At 45.2% G+C, this 20440-nt stretch overlaps 1 protein-coding gene across 6 annotated transcripts in view; it reads right to left on the reverse strand.

Annotated features, from left to right (window-relative positions):
• Myo1b (myosin IB) overlaps nucleotides 1–20440 on the reverse strand; it is a 162752-nt gene that overhangs the window by 119411 nt on the left and 22901 nt on the right. For all 6 annotated transcript variants that reach the window (XM_040753657.1, XM_040753662.1, XM_040753660.1 and 3 more), the window contains exon 2: nucleotides 10142–10285. In XM_040753657.1, the coding sequence (XP_040609591.1) occupies nucleotides 10142–10276 (135 nt within the window). In that variant the 5' untranslated portion in view covers nucleotides 10277–10285. The remainder of the gene's footprint in view (nucleotides 1–10141; nucleotides 10286–20440) is intronic.

Here is a 20440-nt window from a genome sequence, read left to right on the forward strand (position 1 = left end):
GCCAAGCCAGGGCTCCAGCCCCTAGACCTTAGCGAAATTCACCCACTGCCAAAGTCACGAAGACTTGTACAAAATGGTCTTTGTATACAGGGAATGAGTTACCAGACAACACGTGAGATAGTTCTAATGAAGCTAATACTAAGATAGCACCATAAAACAAGTCCTTGGAACCCTCAGGACAAGAGTCATTCGCTTCACAAGAAACCCACTCTCCTCTTAGGTCTTGGGTCCTGGGAATTTTATCACAAGACACAAACTATTATGCATCACACTGGCATTAAGTGAACATCTGTATGACTTCCCCAATTCTCTTGAAGAGATTCTTTGTCTTTGGGGTTTTGTGGTCTAGCAAATGTTTTGGTTGCTTTTTTCACCATTCAAAAGTGTGCAAAATGGTGTAAGTCAAAATTCTAAATGTGAGATCAAGAACAGACTTCAATTCTTTTCTGGTACTTAACAACAAAAATGCAACCATATATATATATATATATCATCTCCACTCTCAGAAAAACATATGTGTGTGTGTGTGTGTGTGTGTGTTACACACACACTTAACACTAATAATACCCGATTTTCACAAGTTAAGAAACTGGAGGCACAGTCTGAAATAATGTACCCAAGTCTCACATCAGTGGTAGGCATACATCAAGGACATGAACTGGTCCCCACACACCCAGCACACCACAGCCACACAAGCACCTATTACAATGCTCGAAGAAAATTAGGACACAAGAGACTGGTCACGTGCCCAGTTCGTCACCCATTCTTGCTTCTTCTAAGCTGTTCTTTCTACTCATAGCAGTCAGTCAGCCTCAAAGACTTCCACACAGCCTGCTTCCACAGGGCGCTCAGGGTCCCTCATGACAGCGCCACACCACATCTTGCTTGTTGTTTTTATTTTTCCACTATTTCTCAATTTGAAAACAGAACCCATCTCTACAGATTTTTTTTTTTTTTTTTTTTTTTTTTGCCTAGTGCTTTAAATCCCTGGCCTCAGAGCAGACGTCCACAAATAAACTAAGAGGTCTGAAAACTGTGGCTGCAGATGACATCCAGGCCTGCTGGTCTAGCCTAAGACATTCCTACCCTACCATCATATTATAATCTTTCATTCCTGGGCTATCAGTCATTTCAGACTGTAAATTAAAGAACTATATATGAGTTCCCTGCCACGTTTAAATACCAGCTAAAAATACCACCTCAGGCTGCCTTTAATTTAGAGCAGGACAGCGAGACACTGCCATATCATCGTTGAGACAAATTCTGAAAAGAGGCAGGAATTTTCCAAATATATACTGTTCTCCGCCCAATAAAACTCTTTGCTAGGGTACAGTGTGGCCCAGTGTCGCTGGGTTCCCTACTTGCCACAAGTTCTGAAAATGATACTGTGTGGGTAACTGGGAACAGAAATAGAGCAAAAGTGCAATCTCTACAATGAAGACAAAAGCGCCAGGGAAGAAGGAAAGACAGAGTGGGAAAGAGAAGCCTACTTTGCCTGCTGGAGTGTGGCCCCCAAATCTGCATGCTGGAAGTTTCACCCCAGATGTGGAGGTCAGGTTGGGGGAACACTTAAGGGGTTGGGTACCACCCTCAGAAGGGATGAACGTAGTCCCCACAGGATGCAACTCCCTGGAGAAGGTTGGTACACGAAGTACCACCTAGCCCTACAGTCCCTGCTCCTTCACATGTGATCAAATCTGCATCTGCATCCACACCTTTCTGTTCTGTTTCTCCTCCTTGTTGTGACAGTCAGGAACCCTAGGCTGACAACAGTGCCACCAGAACCATTTGTCAAATATGTCTTAGTCAAAACAAGAAAGCAAACAAACAAGAGACGACAACAACACAGTGCTCGGTTACAGTAGAAGAAAATGGTAATCTTATTTAAAAAGAAAAAAAAATCCCAATTGTAATACACTGAAGAAAAGTCATTCTGGGCTGCCCAGTCCCGGAATACAGACACACCACCTGCAATACATTAAACCCCTCCTATGTGTCAGTTTTCAGACTCAGTCAGATAAGTACCAAAACAGACACTTTATGAATGAAAGAACTCAACTCTGACAATGGCATTGACGGTTGTAAATTGATAAGCTTTCAAAGTTTGTGCCAGGTGGTGGTGGCGCATGCCTTTAATCTCAGCACTTGGGAGGCAGAGATAGGTGGATCTCTGTGAGTTTGAGTCCAGCCCAGTCTACAGAGCGAGTTCCAGGCTCCAAGGCTATAAAGAAACCCTGTCTTGAAAAAACGGAAAAGGAAAAAAGAAAGATTTCAAAGTTTGTTCTGCCTGCTCAAGGCCCAGATCTTTTCCAAGATGCCATGTTGTATCTCACCTTCGAACCACCCCCGGGCAGAGTTCAAAAAACAAAATAACTTCTCTCTAAACATCAGAATACCATTAAAATCCATCTGCTCTGCAGATAAAGGAGATCTGTGTGTAACTGAACTGGCCCCATGTGCCCAGAGCCAAATGGCTTCTTCTACCTTGTGCTCGTAAAGGAGGCTCACTCGCTTGCCATCCACTTAATAGGATGAACAACAACACTCTTTCCTCAAGATCTTCTATGCTTGTTTTTTGTTTTTGGTTACAGGGGCGGTGGGAGCAGGGGCAACTTGGTCATCTTCTTGCTGATTCTCTCTGATCTGGCTCAAGAGGACCATGTCACGATAACCTGTGACTTGAGAACCCAATGCAGCTGTCCCGTGTTCAGTGAGTTCATGTCACTGCACTACTGAGTGCTCACTCGACACATGCCCAGACTATCGCCTCCATTTTCCTAGGTCACTTTGACACCACCTAATCCCCAAACCCATGCAAACTTCAGTATCATAGGCAACTACTTTGCAAACTAAGCAGGCTTTCATATCAGCAGGATCCCTTGCCGGTCATGTAAAGTCAACAGAAGTGCCATTAGCACCTGAACTGTGGCATTAGATTTCCTGGATACAAGTCCCAGCTCATCTCATACCCAGCGTGTGACCGTGGAACAGACACTAAGCCGATCTGAGCCTGTTTTCTCACATGTACCATGAAAGTGTAACTGTACGAGGACTGAATGGACTAAACAAAAAGGGCTAAAAGTATTCAGGGAGTTAATGGACTTCTGGGTCTTTGCACCTGGGTGCCCATCAGGCTCCTTCTAACAGACGCCTTTTCTTTTGACGGCCTCATGTCCTCCAAATCTAACTCCGGGTGTCGTTTTGCCTAGAATACTTAAGTTAAATGACTGTAAATATTACACAGATATTTCAAGAACAATATAGGACGTCTAAGACTGGACGATAACAGACAAAGTGCATCAATGTAGAGGAGATTTTCCAGTTACCAAAGGTTTTATGAAAGTTTGCACAGGTTAAACACTAACACATTATTATCAAAACCCACTATCTTCACAGAGTGCGCAACAGACAGACTGGCCTCACAAATCAGACGTAACATTCCTGTACGCCTCATCACAAAGGGTCCGTCCACAGCTTATTCTAACCTTCTGATGTCGTGTCTCCATTCCCAACTCCCAAAAGCACACACAACACACGCCTTTGCTCTCCACCTTTTCTAGGAGCTGGTCACTCCCACACACTGTCGTCCAGGCATCCATGACAACAGATCTGGGGTCTCCTTCCCCACTTGGTCTAGGCAGAAGTAGAAGAGGCACTGAAGACTAATTCTGTCCTACTCAAACCTGCTGGTTCTGGGATTTCCAACTCTAGAACAGAAAAGGCGCCCTTCCTTAAACGAAGTCTGGAAGACTGAACCGGAGCAACCAGCATCACTTCTAGAAACCCGGCACAAGACAACTACATTTTCATGTTACACGGTCCTATGCTGCTTGAAATGGTTTTCAAACATATATCACTTTTGTTATGAAAAAAATGTAAGACTTTTTTTTTTTTTTTGGATTTTACGAGACAGGGTTTCTCTGTATTGTTTTGGAGGCTATCGTAAGACTTTTCAAAGGAGATTTTGAAATTATAAAAACCAAGAGGATAGTTAGGTAATAAAAATAACATTAAGCTGGACTTTGAGTGCCAGCTCTAGCTCTAGGCTCTGCTAACAAACAAAGGGTCCAAATTTCAGATTCTCACTCAGTCTAGCCTGGAAATACCCTGAGCTAAGTCACTCACACAGTGAGCACTCCTGATACACACACACAGTGAGCACTCCTGATAACACACACAGTGAGCACTCCTGATGCACACAGTGAGCACTCCTGATACACACACACAGTGAGCACTCCTGATACACACAGTGAGCACTCCTGATGCACACAGTGAGCACTCCTGATACACACACACAGTGAGCACTCCTGATACACACAGTGAGCACTCCTGATACACACACACAGTGAGCACTCCTGATACACACACACAGTGAGCACTCCTGATACACACAGTGAGCACTCCTGATACACACAGTGAACACTCCTGATACACACAGTGAGCACTCCTGATTAACACACAGTGAGCACTCCTGATACACACAGTGAGCACTCCTGATACACACACAGTGAGCACTCCTGATTAACACACAGTGAGCACTCCTGATACACACACATTGAGCAATCCTGATGCACACACAGTGAGCACTCCTGATACACACAGTGAGCACTCCTGATACACATAGTGAGCACTCCTGATATCATTCCTGATGCACACAGTGAGCACTCCTGATACACACAGTGAGCACTCCTGATGCACACACAGTGAGCACTCCTGATGCACACAGTGAGCACTCCTGATGCACACAGTGAGCACTCCTGATGCACACAGTGAGCACTCCTGATACACACAGTGAGCACTCCTGATGCACACAGTGAGCACTCCTGATGCACACAGTGAGCACTCCTGATGCACACAGTGAGCACTCCTGATGCACACAGTGAGCACTCCTGATACACACAGTGAGCACTCCTGATTAGCACACAGTGAGCACTCCTGACACACACAGTGAGCACTCCTGATATCATTCCTGATGCACACAGTGAGCACTCCTGATACACACAGTGAGCACTCCTGATACACACAGTGAGCACTCCTGATGCACACAGTGAGCACTCCTGATGCACACAGTGAGCACTCCTGATGCACACAGTGAGCACTCCTGATGCACACAGTGAGCACTCCTGATGCACACAGTGAGCACTCCTGATGCACACAGTGAGCACTCCTGATACACACAGTGAGCACTCCTGATACACACAGTGAGCACTCCTGATGCACACAGTGAGCACTCCTGATGCACACAGTGAGCACTCCTGATACACACAGTGAGCACTCCTGATGCACACAGTGAGCACTCCTGATGCACACAGTGAGCACTCCTGATGCACACAGTGAGCACTCCTGATACGCACAGTGAGCACTCCTGAGTAACATACAGTGAGCACTCCTGATGCACACAGTGAGCACTGCTGATATCATTCCTGATGCACACAGTGAGCATGGTGACACAGTTATCATTCCTGATGCATGCAAACTGTGGGAGGATGAGAAACTTAAGTTGTTTTGTAACGCAAGTAGACAAATCATTTATGGCAAACATGAGTATCCCCGGAAACGTAAATTAAATCCACATGGTATAAACCATCCTGTGTATAAATGAAAAAATACTTGGGAAATCTCAAGATGTACAAATGTAAATCAGTATAATTTCTGCAGTATTTTTGTAAACTAACCAAATATCTAGTACTTTATACTTGAGTATTACAAAAGTATGGGATCCCATTTCATCCCTATCCCCAGCATTTCTAAAAACGAAGGCAATCTGTACTGGATTTTTGAAGCTGTCACTTTTACAAGTGTAATTAGTTTAGTATAAGACCTTGAAGCTGGGATAATTCAGACCTCTATATGTAGATGATCCCCAACCTGACAACTCAGACAGAAAACAAACTAAATTCATTGCTGGACACCAAAAATACTTCTGTTAGCAGACAGACACCTTGGTTCTTTACTTTCCAAATCTGCCCTCCTAGCTCTTACCTAAATTGCAGCTCTCCTCTTCCTGGACAGAACCACAGTCCTGACCAGTCACCCTAAAAACAGAACCGTCTGACCTCAGGTCTGCCTCTTCCTCTATCCCAATGAAGCCCACGTGAAACCTGCCCCTATGGCTGGCTTGCCTGAGGGTGGGGGTGGAAAGGCCGGAAGGGATGACAAAGGGCAGAGAGAACACAGAGTAGCAGAGCTTGGGAATGTCAGGACTAGCATTTCCCAGCCACTGACCCCATACTGAGCCCCAGAGACTAAAAGGCATGGCCTGCAGCTGGTCCCAGCTTGAACTGCACTCTGCCAAGAGGGAGGGATAACAGCAAACAGCCTCTGACCCAGCATGCTTCTTCCCTGTATCTCCCCTCACCTGCTCCTCCCCTATCTCCCACCACACAAGCCCAAAGTCCTCATCGCTGAAGCAGTCCCACACAATGATGCTACTGGGGCCACACACATGAGTCAGCACGTTGCTGCTTAAACAAGCATGTTAACCCCCTTCAGAGGGTAATCTTGGAGCTTGCGTTTTACTCAAAGGGTTGCAAGGAGTGTGTGACATCAAAACAAACTCACGTTACAGAACAAAACCGTGAGTTACTTTGGAAGCAAGATGCCAGTGAATGATTAAACTTAATTCTGCCCCAGATGCTCCGAAAAATCTATTCACCCTTTTCAGACATTCAGAGTCTGGGCAGCACGCCTTTGGGGGGGGGGGCACATGCATCCAAGACTCATTACATTGCAGTTTCATTAACACAGACACTCAGGACTTTAGGGATTTCTCAGCATCCCTTACTCTTGCTAAATTGCTGACCCCTGTTTGGCTGTGTAGAGTCAGGTAATCACTCTGGAGTGACTCCCATACAGAGCAAAGCCTCCTTGTAGATGCTCCCTATTACCTCTTACTTTGGGGGGGGTTTGAAAGGGAGAGGGGCAGCAGGATGGGGAAGGACTAGGCCACAAAGGAAACTGTTCCCACTATGGCCACATCAAGAGTTTCCAAGTTCTGGCCACTGCTCCTTGTCAATACAATGTTAACACGCTCACAGGACAGATCATCCAGATGGCTACCCAAGGACACAACAGATTTCAACAGCATCTTCTATTCTGAGAAAGAACTGAAAACTCAACATGAAACACAAAACAGTAAGACACTTCGTGCAGGCCAACTTTATAGTAACCTATGAAGAAAAGAAAAGCAAGAATGTTATCCAAATAAGAGCCAGAAACAAGTTGGATACATGGTATTTGCACTCGAGGCCAGGAATCATGACCCCCACCTATCATGCAGTCCTTGTGTTTTTTTATTGCAAAAGCAATATATGCATAACCTAAGCACTACAAAACAGAGATCTAACAGTAATTCTCCTGTGTCCACTGTACTCCACCACAGCCCTCAGGGAGCAAGCCTTCCTCTATGTATACTTAAATGCAACATAGACACACTCATAAATCCACTCCATTTTAAACAGCAGGACCTGATCTTTTTCCACTGAAAATGAAGACTGCTTTGTCATCCAACTTGACGTGTGTTTGTAGGTGAGGCGGGAAGACACACATCTCATCGAGTACCACAGAAGACACTAATGGATGTCGATATCTACAAGCTAAAGTCAATTTTCTACTTTTGTCTCCTAATCAGAAAGGGCATCCCAGAAATAGTTCAGAAAATAAAATTATGTAGAGCTGGAACCCAGACATGGTGTCTGCTAAAGACCAGGAACGTTGACATTGGGCGTCTTGTTAAGGGGGTGGTTTGACTTTTAGTGGCCACAATACACTACACTAGGATGCCCTTCTCTCCTGTTTTCAATTCATCTAAAAGTGAATTGTGCTACTTAGAGCCAAAAAGAAAAGTGACCAGCAACCTTACTAGGATATAATTGATTCCTCCTACCTCCATCTCAGGGACCAGTTGAATTAAAGCTGCAGAATGGCCAGGCTGTCCTACCTAAAAGCAGTACCGCTATGCTGGGTGAGGAGGTGACACCAAGCCAAACAATGCCATTTCCCTGCCCTGATCAGCCTTTCCCATCTGGATCACCACTGTAGGTAAACTCTGAACTGGAACCACTCCTCGGATTCCCATCCAGTTATCAAAATGATATCCTAACAGCGGGACTAAGGAGTCTCCCATTACTGTGAAACCTCCCCCAACTTCCTACCATACCAATCAAGGAAGAGAAGTTGTTCACCTTCTGGAAGATGACTACTTCATGAAGAAATTAATCACTTAGAGTGGCCCTTGAGCTACACTTAGTGCTGTGGTTTGAGGGCTTGAGATGGTCTGGGGTGGAGAGCCTCTGGGAGATGACAGGTCACTGTGCTGAATCCACAAAAATGCAGTTAGTCCACGGGGTCCTGTGGAGTGTTCCCCTTCCTCCTGGGAGGAGGACTCAGCAGCAGCAGCAGCAACAGCAGCAGTCAACCCAAAAGCAGGTTCTGAACTCTGGGTCCGCTGGCCCTTTCCTCCTGAACTTTCTAGAGTTATGAGAAATAAACTCCTATCATCTACATGATACTATATATTACAGAGGTCCAAATGGACTAGGAGAATTGGCTACATAGAAAGGAAAGCTGTATGTGACGGAAAATAATAAATTTTAGTTTGTTCTAGGAAAGCCACAGCTTTTCTAGTCATGACACTTATACCTCTCCTTTTATTTCTATTTTCTCCCACACTGATAAAGAAAATGGTGCATGTCCCAATAATACGGCTCATTTCGACACACGGAGCACATTTCTTAAAAGAGCTCAGAAGCAAGGCAAAAATATAGTAACACCATCTCTGTCCAATCTATTCTATTTGCTTCTCGGACCCGGCATAGAAAATCAATACCCCATTTCATTGGTTGAATTCATACCACACCTTTATGTCCACACATGCACAGGCTGAAGATAAATCTATTTTTTAATTAATTTTTAATTAATTTATTTTTTACATTCCAATCCCAGTTTCCCCTCCCTCCTCTACTCCTGCTCCCTCCCACCCACCCCACCTCCCATCTGCTCCTCGGAGAGGGTAAGGCCTCCCCTAGGAAATCTACTAGGTCTGTCATATCATCTCGTTGAGGCAAGACCAAAACACCTCTCCACCCCCAAATCCCTGTGTCCAGGCTGAGCAAGGTATCTCTCCATATAGAATGATCTCCACTAAGTCAGTCTGTGCATTAGAATTAGATCTTGGACCCACTGCCAGTGGCCTTATATATTATCACAGTCACACCACTGTCACCTATATTAAGGGAGTCTAGTTTGGTCTTATGCAGGTTCCCCCTTTGTCAGACCTGAGTCAGTAATTTCTCACTAGCTCCAGTCAGCTGATTCTGTGAGTTTCCCCATCATGGTCTTGACTCCTTTGTTTATATTATCTCTCCTCCCTCACTTCAATTGTACTCCAGGAGCTTGGCCCATTGGTTAGTTGTGGATTTCTGCATCTGCTTCCATATGTTTCTGGAAGAGGGTTCTAGCTTCTTTATAGGGTTGTGGATTGTAGGCTGGGTATCTTTTGCTTTATGTCTGGTATCCACTTATAAGTGAGTACATACTATATTTGTCTTTCTGGGATAAACCTATTTTTTAACTTGTGTTTTAAACCCATTTGAAGAGCTTAACACAGTAACACTGCGAAATCCATGTGATTTGTCTACAGGAGGATGTATTCACATGGCTGCATTTTCATACATGCCAGTACACTTATAGCAATCATAATAATTTGAGCCTCTGGGGAACATGTGCTGATCCAGTCATCTAGGACAAGGATCAGGAAAGCTGTGTCTTTCCTGATAGTTAGCTCACTGCCATGTTTTGGTGGGCAGCTTCTAAGTGATCAGAGTTTTCTAATCCTCTGAAGGTGTTCAAGATGCCAATGGGGCTCAACACTGTCTGAACAGGTGTCCTCAGAGGGAGGGACTGAAACACCACACTGGCCTTCAATACCTTACACACAGCTGATGTTAAACGTTATTGGGAAATACTTGATTCATCAGTGTGACACCTACACCAACCTAGCAAACACTCAAAACTCTCTGAGGCTATAAAACAAATACCTCTGACCGCTCAGGAACAAAAAACAAAGAACGTGTGACGTAGAAAAGCCAGCTCTACCACAAAACTCAGAATCTAAAAGCCACAGGGGCTTCCACACACTCACATATATCTCATTGTGATCGAAGCGCTTCTTGAGGTTGTCGATGAACGTCTCCTCGTTGAGAGGTTCTAGAAGAACCATATCTCCAACGCCAATCATATTGTCCAGAAGCGAGGATTTCACCTCCATTTTGGCCATGGTCTCCAGCTGGAAGAGAGAAGAGAAAGTGTCATGTCAATGAGCAAGACTCTTTCAAATGGGTTCTCTGTGTAGCAGGAGAAATGACTTCCACCGGCCACACAAAACGCCATCATGTGCCTCCCCTCTTGCTGAAGTTGCCCCGATGCCAACCTACTGCCACATGAACCTTCTTCCCAGCCCATCCTCCCAGGCAAAGGCCATCAACAGAGAGTGCCGACGGCAAGCCAAAGTCACTCACTGTTGCCCTATGTCACCTCTATCCCCAACCAACACTTGCACAACTCCAGCAGAATCCCTTTCCAAAACTGCAAGCCACCCTGTCCCAGCCATTGCAGAACAATGTCAGATACATGAACCTGCTTCCTCTAAAATGACAGGCTTTGGCTCTCTGAGATTAATTTACAATGCATTGTCCCAAGAAACTATGTTTGAAATGATGCCAGAAACACGTACTGCTCACCACACCAAAGAACTTTACATGCAGTAATGAACTTAATCCTTGCAATGACTCCTGGGTTAATAGGAGCTATCTGGGGCTACTGAGATGATTGAGTGGGTAAGGGCACTTGTGTCCAAGCCTGCTGGCCAGGGTTCAATCCCCAGAACTCCCATGGTGGAAGGACAGAACCAACTCCTGTAATTTCTCCTCTGACTTCTATGCATACACACCATGACATGTATGCACTCACCCCAAACATACTAATTTTAAAAATTTGTATGAAGAAATTGGACCAGCAAGACAGCTCAGTGGTTAAAGGAATGTGCCACCAAGCCTGATGATCTGAGTTCGATTCCCAGGATCTAAGGAGAAAAAAGTTGCCATCTGATGGATATCCACACCATAGAACATGCTCATCAGGTCACCCACACATACACAAAGGAAAATGTGTTTTGTTTTTGTTTTTAATAATAAGAAAAACCGAAACTCAACTTGCTGTGATTACTTGTAAGTGTTTTGTATGTGGAGTTAAAGAATTCCATAGTCTTTGAGCTCCCAGTGGCAGGCTGAGTTTGAGACCAGTCTGGGCCACAGAATGAGTTTCAGGACTGACAGAACTACACCGAGAGACTCTGTTTCATAAACAAAAAAAGAATGCCATGGCTACTCAGATACCGTAGCTATGGGGAGAGGTTTCGTCCCAGGCACTGGGAGCTTATTCACAAAGAACACAACCCACAAGAAACGAAGGCTGCCTATCCAATGTAACCAGCCAGGGCTAATCTCCATAGTCTCAAGCTTCTTCTTGACTCGCCATGCTAACAGCCGATCCAATTCAACTCACAATGTCTAGACCCAAATACTACTCCTCCTCAGCTCAGAGGGGAATTCTACCCTGAGGAAACAGAGGCACCCGTAGAGCAGCACGCTTCACCCCCTGTATGTAGGGTGCCACCCACAGAGGAGAGCTAAGTCAACCAAGGTCGCAACCGCTGTGCTGTCAAGAGCACTAAAGTCCTTTCAAATGTCCTAACAAAGGAAAGGATGCGGAGTGTCTAAAAGTGCACATGTTCTGACATCTCTTCCCTTATCAGATAAACTCACTGCGCCATCTGTATTGTTTCCAGTACAGAAGTCAAGTTTAAATGGTGTCAAGACACAGAAAAGACAGGAAGGAGAGAGGGAGGGAGGGAGGGAGGGAGGGAGGGAGGGAGGGAGGGAGGGAGGGAGAGAAATCCCTGGAAAGTTAAAAAAAAAAGGACTAAAAAAGAATCAAGACTTTCTCCAACACATACAAATTGAGTAAGTATTTTAGACTTGAGATTGAAGATAAAAGAAATAATTTTTTAATAATATATGCTTTAAATTTCATGGCAACCAGTCCTAGAATAACCAGTCCTGAGCACCGCCTAAACCCAACCACCACAGAATGAGGAATGGCTCCTGCATTGAGGTAGGTCGGCTCCATTTCAGATCAGAACTAGTGTGGGTGGGAGTGCCTGCCATGTCTACAGATTGAGCAGCAGCCAGGAGACAGTCCATGGGGGGGGACTGTGAGCACCCAACTCTGTCAAAATAAATCTAAGTCAAATTTCAAGTCCTCAGAGTCATGCAGTGCCAAGAGCACTCTGGGTTTGTAAACGCATTACATCTAATTTGGCAGATGAGAGAAGAGGGATTAGGGACTAAGGGAGACATCGACTTGAGAAGGGTTTCAAAAATAACCACCTCGAAGTAGCAATTTAAACAAGTGAAGTGGCTGAATGGGAACTCTGCCTCGGGTGGATTTCTGGATGGGGTCTATTTATAGAAGCAGCTGGAAAGACAACACCACCGGCTGCTCGATGCAGGTAACAGTAATTAGGCAGCCAACCTGTGCCGTAACTAAACCAGCCGCACCCACTCTACAACCGCATGGTTCAAGGAAGTTCCGTCCTCCAACTTTGACATGCTGTCCTCCCCTTCATAATCTGAGGCTGGTACAAATCAATTCAGAACTGGCAAACACTGAAAATACAATTTTTTGCAAAATATACTATACCAATAAAAGAATTCAAACTGAAAAGTCATAAGATTCGTTTAGTAATGAGCACAGTTTGTCTTTTTAAGATCTAGGTGTTTGAGAGCATGTCTGATACGGCAGAAGCTTCTCCCCAGCCCCTGGCATCCATCTACCCAAGCCCCCTCCCCCATCTCCCTCCAAACCGTGCTGCATCTCAGAAAGTCCTCCAAATGATCACCCCTCGCCCAGAGATGCTCAAGACCACTCCCACAGGGTATTAACTGCCCTTCAGAAACCAGAGTGGGTTCTCTGGTCTCCCTTTCCCTTTACTCTCTGAGGGTCTAGAAGGCCATCCGGGAGTGCTGGATCCATTAAACGCGGGCTTTTTCTAATTCCGTTTGATTTGGATTATTGGATCGGTGGAAAGGCTTATCTGGGTGTAGAAACTTCTCAATGCCATCATGATGGTGTCCATCACTAAAGGTACAAAGAAGACACAGGGAATATGGCGGAAGTAGTTCCAGGCCTCCTTAAAAATAACTGCTGCCCGCACTGACTCAAGTACATTCATGACCTCCAGCATAAGTTGGGCTCACTTTGAGATCTTAATAAAAAACATCTGGTATATTTGCTCCACCAAGAAAAAAAATTATTCTTTTTTTTTTCTTCTCTGACAGAGCTATCACTAACCATGGAAACAAATTTCAGAAGCATTTGCTAACTCAATGTTTCCTTAAACCATCAAAAGAATTTCCATGGTTTTATACAGGAAAATGAGAATGTATGTTGGGCACCAGGAATACTTTTTGTGTGATTCACAAATGTGTGGGCATGTCAAACAAAAAGGGTTTTGTGTGTGTGTGTGTGTGTGTGTGTGTGTGTGTGTGTGTGTGTGTGTGTGTGTGTGTGTGTGTTTTCCCCATTTCCAAAAAGCTCTCAAAGGAGTCTACATTGCTCCACCCTACCTCCAGGTATTAGCCCCCATCACGTGCACTTTAAGCCAACCAACACAACACTAGCCAGCCCACAGTCTCCTAGTCGCTGTAACTCATTCAAGGCCAAGTCTGCATGTGATGCTGGCTGGGACATCAGCACTGCTGTTCTGTCCACCTCTGATGGACTGACTGGCAGTTGTGACGCTGGGAATGGCTCAAGGTCCCTGCACTCGTCAAAGAGGCTAGTCCCAGGAAATGGAGGCAGCAAGACGGGAAAATTACTGAAAATTTTAGCAATGGAATCCTAATGACACCACAAACCTCTGGATCAGCTTGCACTTGAGGTCCCCGGCACCTCATTCCTCATGGTTTCTGGGATGTAAGCCTCTTAGTTCTAGTTCTAGTTGAAGTGCATAGAGTTGGATCTTCTACTATTTTCCCAGAAAGTATCTTACATTAAATTGAAGAAACTGGTACCAGCAGTGAAACGCCAGAAGCAAAGGCTTGAACTGGCTGAGTTAGGGCATGCAGTGTGAGGTATAGGGCACAGAAACTGCACGTCTCAGGCCATCAAGGTCATATTTGATATTTATTACTGGAACCACTGGCTGAGCCATGCATGCCCTTGGGACTCAGACCTCGTCGTACCTGTAACTAGAGAATTTGAATTCAGGAAATTCAGACTACTAGAGCCATGTGTCCATGACACTGGCCTGTCTGAAAGGCCAGCAAGGGAAGAATTTTCTATTCAGAGGGGTCATAGCAGTCTAGCTGAAGCCAACTATTTAGCTTCTAGTGTCTGAGAAAGAGCTAAGCACTCCCACTGCAAAGAGGTGGAATTGAGAAAGTACCACCACACTGTTTCTTCTACTATCAACCAAGACTGACAGCTCTCCACCCATCAACCAAGACTGACAGCTCTCCACCCATCAACCAAGACTGACAGCTCTCCAACCATCAACCAAAACTGACAGCTCTCCAACCATCAACCAAAACTGACAGCTCTCCAACCATCAACCAAGACTGACAGCTCTCCAACCATCAACCAAGACTGACAGCTCTCCAACCATCAACCAAGACTGACAGCTCTCCAACCATCAACCAAGACTGACAGCTCTCCAACCATCAACCAAGACTGGCAGCTCTCCAACCATCAACCAAGACTGACAGCTCTCCAACCATCAACCAAGACTGACAGCTCTCCAACCATCAACCAAGACTGACAGCGCTCTGCAGGGAAGGAAATAAGACTAAGAGACATATTCTCTGGACAGGTTCCTAAGGCTTGGCAGTATTTTTAATGTGTGTTACTAACCCATGGAAGCAAGTCAACCTTAAAAAAAACAGTTACATGTTTAAAACTCTTGCTGATAGTGATGTATGATTGTTTGACCCTTACCAACAACTGGAAGACTTCAAACTCGTAAGAACTACGTAAGACCCACAAAGTCTCCTCCCCAGTGCTCACCCAGAGAAGGCCATTTAAAACAGATGCACAAAAGAATCCTCTCAGAAAACAGTGGGTGGTCATCCTTTTTAGCCACACAAGGGGAGGGGGACACATAATTTTGTCTGGAGCATTTTCTTTTCCTACATATAGGTAGGATAAGAAGGTATATATGAGAACTTATGAGGAAAGAGGCAGTTCATTTGCTTTTTCTAAAGCAATAAAAGGTATTTAGTAGGCCAAGATGGCCCAACTTTCTCCTTGTGGACTTGGACTACACATACTTGGAACAGTTAGTACTATTCAACTGAGATAGTGGGAGAAGGACTAGATAAGGCATGTGCCCAATCTAGAATACATATTCAAAATAGCTAGTATCTGACCTTGATTTTTATGATAGAAATGAGAAGCCAGGCTAAAATATAAAATCCTGACTTACATGTTAGTAATTGTTTCAGTACAACAGATAAAAAGCATTTCATTATTCTTGTACAAGGACATTTTTTATTTTCATAAAAAAAATACACAGGTATAGATGGCACAGCCCTTTAATCTCACCATTCAGGAGTCAGAGGTAAGCAGATTGCTTCTCTCCTTTCAAAACAACTGTAGCAAGATAGGAGATCACATCTGTAATCCCAACACCAAGAAGGCCGAGGCAAGAGCAAACATGAGCTCAAGGCCTGGACTAGTTAATGAGTTCTAGGTCAATCTGAGCTACACTGATGCCCTGTTTCAGAAAACAACAAACATTAAACAAATACATGGTGACAACATGAAAAAAAGAAAAAGAGCAGGCGTTGGTGGCGCACGCCTTTAATCCCAGCACTCAGGAGACAGAGGCAGGCGGATCTCTGTGAGTTCGAGGCCAGCCTGGTCTACAAAGTGAGTTCCAGGACAGCCTCCAAAGCCACAGAGAAACCCTGTCTCAAACCCCCCCCCAAAAAAAAAAAAAAGAAAGAAAAAGAAAAAGAAAAAGAAAAAGAAAAAGAAGAAGGTGTGTATGAATCTGGGTATTTCTTGCCCTAGCAAGGCTCCGGCAGGACAACTTTAGGATTTGACCACACAGCAAGGCCCTATCTCAAACAACAAAAACTGACCCAAAACAACGTGTATGTGTGGGGACAACTGAGGTCCACAGTAGACACTGCTCTTGCAGGCGCTCCTGGGCATTCCGTCTGTTCCACTCATCCCTGGTCTACCATTCAGGGAGTTGCCAGCTACAGACCATCGTGGGGAGTTACGGTTTGGCAGATCTGCATCGCCCCGTGCCGACACTGCAGGAAGTGGGAGCACAGCGTGTGCACAGCAATCTAACCGTCCTGGGAGTGAGAACGTAGATGCCCAGGGCCGGGACTACACTCACCACACACGGCAGTGTGAAGACCGCATGCCCTGCAGCATGGCTCCTGCGTCCCAGCTCTGGCCTGTCCTTGCTTTCTTGTCCACTGCATCCTCGCTAACCCTTGACCTCTGCAGTTCTAAATGTGTGTAGCCTTCAAACCAGATCCTGAGGTGATGTACACTGCAGGTACCTGACACAGAGTACCAAACCGCTGATAGACTTCGTTAGTTTTATGAAATCTAACCTTCCTTCCTAACTTGATGAAAGCCATCTATAAAACAGAATGACAGGGAGTCATCTGAGGGGCCACAGGCAGCAGGGGCCCTGGATCTCAGGGTGACTGAGCCAGCAACCAGCCCACTCACAGGTGACAGGAGACACATGGCTATGTGAGCATTTCACAGCCACTGTCCATGTCCACGAGGCAACTTCCCCATCCGTTCTCACCTCAAGCACTTCCAAATGACTACTACTTCTTTTTTTTTTCCATGTCACTAGTGTTTCCTGGAAACTTACAATGCACAAAACTCAGTTAAAAAACATTGAAAGCATCATTTCAAACTGTCTGCAAAATCAAAAAGAGAATGCAGCATAAAATATCCCAAAGCATCCCATGACCACTGCAACCTGACAGGTCAACAAACTCGTCTACCCCATGCTCACCTTACATTACAAGCTACCTACCACGAGACACACTGTCACTGTGAATACTGACAATAGGAAGCCAGCCATCCCTCCAGCTATCAGCCGCACACATAGGTGGTGACAAAAGAGCGTGGGAGGTAAATTCTCATGCCACCATGCAGTATCAAACCAATCACTATTTCAAATTCATAATCAATAGTAATAATTAACAAGAAACGGAGGCTAAGCAGAAACAATACTCATCTTACTGCCCCCACAACGAATTGAAGTTCTTAGAGTAGCACAGACCAGCAACAATTAACGCTTTAAGCCAAAACACGTCTACATCTGGAAGAGCGTGAACAAATCAGAGCTGACATCTCAATGAGTAACAAGAATATTAAGTCACATTATTTTAAATCTGAAACAGCCGCTACGAGTGATGCCCAAACGGTGTTATGAGTAGGAAAACACTGAAGTTATCTCTCTAACTGAAAGAGGACATTAAATGTGACTACTGTAGCATCATTAGAAGGGTGCTCTCCAGAGGCAAGGGCGACAGGGGGACTTGCAACAGAACCAACTCCTTTAACTGACTCTGGCTCCACTCATTAACCTCCACGTACAGTGGTCCTGTTTACAGACAGTGCCTTTTCTAGAAAACCAGCTCTTCAGTCTAACAATCATGTCTCATTCCTTGGTATTCCCCCAGAGTCTATGGCACTGTCCCTTGCAATGTGGCAGGCATTCAATAAAATACAAACAGCAAACACAAAAGCAAAGGATGATTGACAGCTGAGTCACACAGCAATGGGCCTTCTCACAGCTGCCACTGCCACAAGTGTGTGAGTTCAGTCACAATTAGGAGGCAGAAGAATGAATGGTAAGAGCTTCAAGTCACTCTGGGGATTTCTCCAAAAACAAAAATGCAATACCAGCAACAGGACAGGAAACACAATCAAGCACATAGCGCCAATGAAGTCACCAATGCTTTTGAGAATGAAGTCACCAATGCTTTTGAGAATGAAGTCACCAATGCTTTTGAGAATGACGTGCAGAACACATTTAAGTAAGGAAAGTGGGCAAACATGACAAAATTTCACGAGCAAAATAACTTGGCAAATCCTCAGGGCAAAACAAAGGCAAAAGACAAACCAATAACTCTGCCCATGGTTCCGATGGTTCAGACTCTAATAGGAGCCATGCGCTGAGAACAACTGGAATCCCTTCCTTGATCTTTTACAACAGCACCAAATATGAGGGGGAGGGAACACTAAATGCCCATTCAGTCCAGTTCAAGCAACATGTCCAGGACTGGGTTCTGCTGAGATGCTGATATGATGTGACCAGTTAGGAACACGGCAGCAATCATGGTATCTCTCCACTCTTCCCACACACCAGGAGACAGAGCCCAGCAAGAGGAACAACAGGACACCCCGTTTTAAAGCTTTTAATTTCATTTATTTAGTGTGAGTGTGCACATGCCAGAGCACACGTGCAGAGGTCAGAGGACAACTTGTGGGAACCTGCTCTCTCGTTTGACCGTGTGGGTCCCAGGAATGGAACTCGGGTCATCAGACTCAGTGGCAAATGCTCCTCCCTCCCACTGAGCAATCTTACCAACCAACCCAAAACATCCCCTTTTGACATTTCAAATGACCTCTTCAATGACTAAGAGAAGTGTGTTCCCACTACAGAAAAATAGAAAAAAATACAAAATGCAGAGGAACAAAAAGAAAAAACAAATCAAGATGCTTGTTTTGGCCTAAATCCTTAATTTATTAGAATTTTTACAAAAAGCTGATCTCATAAATTTCATTTACATATATTTTACTTTGAAAAGATTTCTTGGCAGAGGACCCAGGACCTTACAACTTCTGCCTTCCTCCATACTCTCTGGAGGACCCTCCACTCTAGGCCACATCCCACATAAACAAAACATGCCAAGGCTTCCAACGGCCTCCAGCAGCACCTTCAGCCAGGCCACAGCTAACTTCCACAGGCCTGAGACCAGAATACACAAGGAGGAAATTTGTGGAGATGCTAAGAACAAGGTTTCATTTAGGGGAGCCTTGCAAAAGCCACTCTTCTGGAGGGAAAAATGAAGTCTGATGACAGCTCACGTGGGACAGAGAGAACCACGTAAGGTTCCAGGGCCAGCTCCAGTTACGATCCGCAAGAGGTGAGCTGGACTTCTTGACTTAAATTGGCCTGATTTAACCTGGTCTGACAAGTCAGTGGCCGTGAGTAGCACGCTCCTAGCAAGCCAGCTGTTAGGAACGGAAAGCTTGTGTTCTCCCATCTGAAGCTCTGTCCCCAGCTCTGCAGTACTGGAGGTTGAGGCCTTTGGGAAACAACAGCTTTGGAGGTCATCGAGAAGAGCATGATGGGATTCATGTCTTTGCGAGAGATGTAAATGTGAGGAGACACCAAGAAGCCAGCAAAAGGAGACTTGGCAGGAACCAAATTTTGACATTCCCAGCTTCCAGAGCTATAGGAAATAAACACCCCTTGTTTCAGCCACTCTGTCTACAGCATGTCACAGCAGCCCGAGCACCGTGACACACCAACATACCTCCCTCTCCGCTGTTAGTGAGCGTCCCTGCTCCTCCCTGAAGGCAGGCGGCATTCTCCATGCAGAAAGGTCCAACTAGCCTGGCAGTCGTGGCACACACCTCTAGTGCCAGCACTCAGGAGGCAGAGGCAGGCGGATCCCTGAGTTTGAGGTCAGCCTGGTCTGGCCGGGCAGCTGGCACACAGGTGTTGTGGTGTGGTCAGGAAGTCAACATCACCTTACCCTCCTTACCCAGACCACACTGGCTAAGGACCACCTGAGAGTCTCCAACAGATACACAGGAACATCTTGAAGTAGTACCCTAAACACAAGACACCTGCTCAGGGCATGACACTTAAGGGGCAAACAGAATGGAAACTGAATTCTTTAGGGCAGTTTTCTCAGGCAGCATAGTTCTCCAAAGGGCAGGGTTTAGTGGGCCACACACTGCAGGGTGATTTCTGATGCACAATGCGTGTGAGAAAGTGAGCTGGCATGCATTTGAGACAAGGTTCTAATTTTCACTCCTACCAACACACTTGCTAAGAGAAACTTATATGAGTAGCGTCTATCCACCACATTTACGAAACAAATTATAATTAGCTGACTTTCCAGCCTTTTATTTCATTGCTAAAGCCAATCCATGGGGAAGGTGTTCCCACCTCCAGCCTTTCTTTCTCTAAAGCCTTTCTGCTAAGAATGATGGGTTGCTGGTTGGAGGGCTTTCGTTAGAATCCTGGGCTAGGGAAGAAACGGGCAGGGCCTTGGGGCAATTTCCACAAATGAAAGCTGTTTGCCTTGTGTCCTAGCTCTGA

The sequence above is a fragment of the Mesocricetus auratus genome, unplaced genomic scaffold, assembly GCF_017639785.1.
Source record: "Mesocricetus auratus isolate SY011 unplaced genomic scaffold, BCM_Maur_2.0 Super-Scaffold_100010, whole genome shotgun sequence".
Lineage (NCBI taxonomy): Eukaryota > Metazoa > Chordata > Mammalia > Rodentia > Cricetidae > Mesocricetus > Mesocricetus auratus.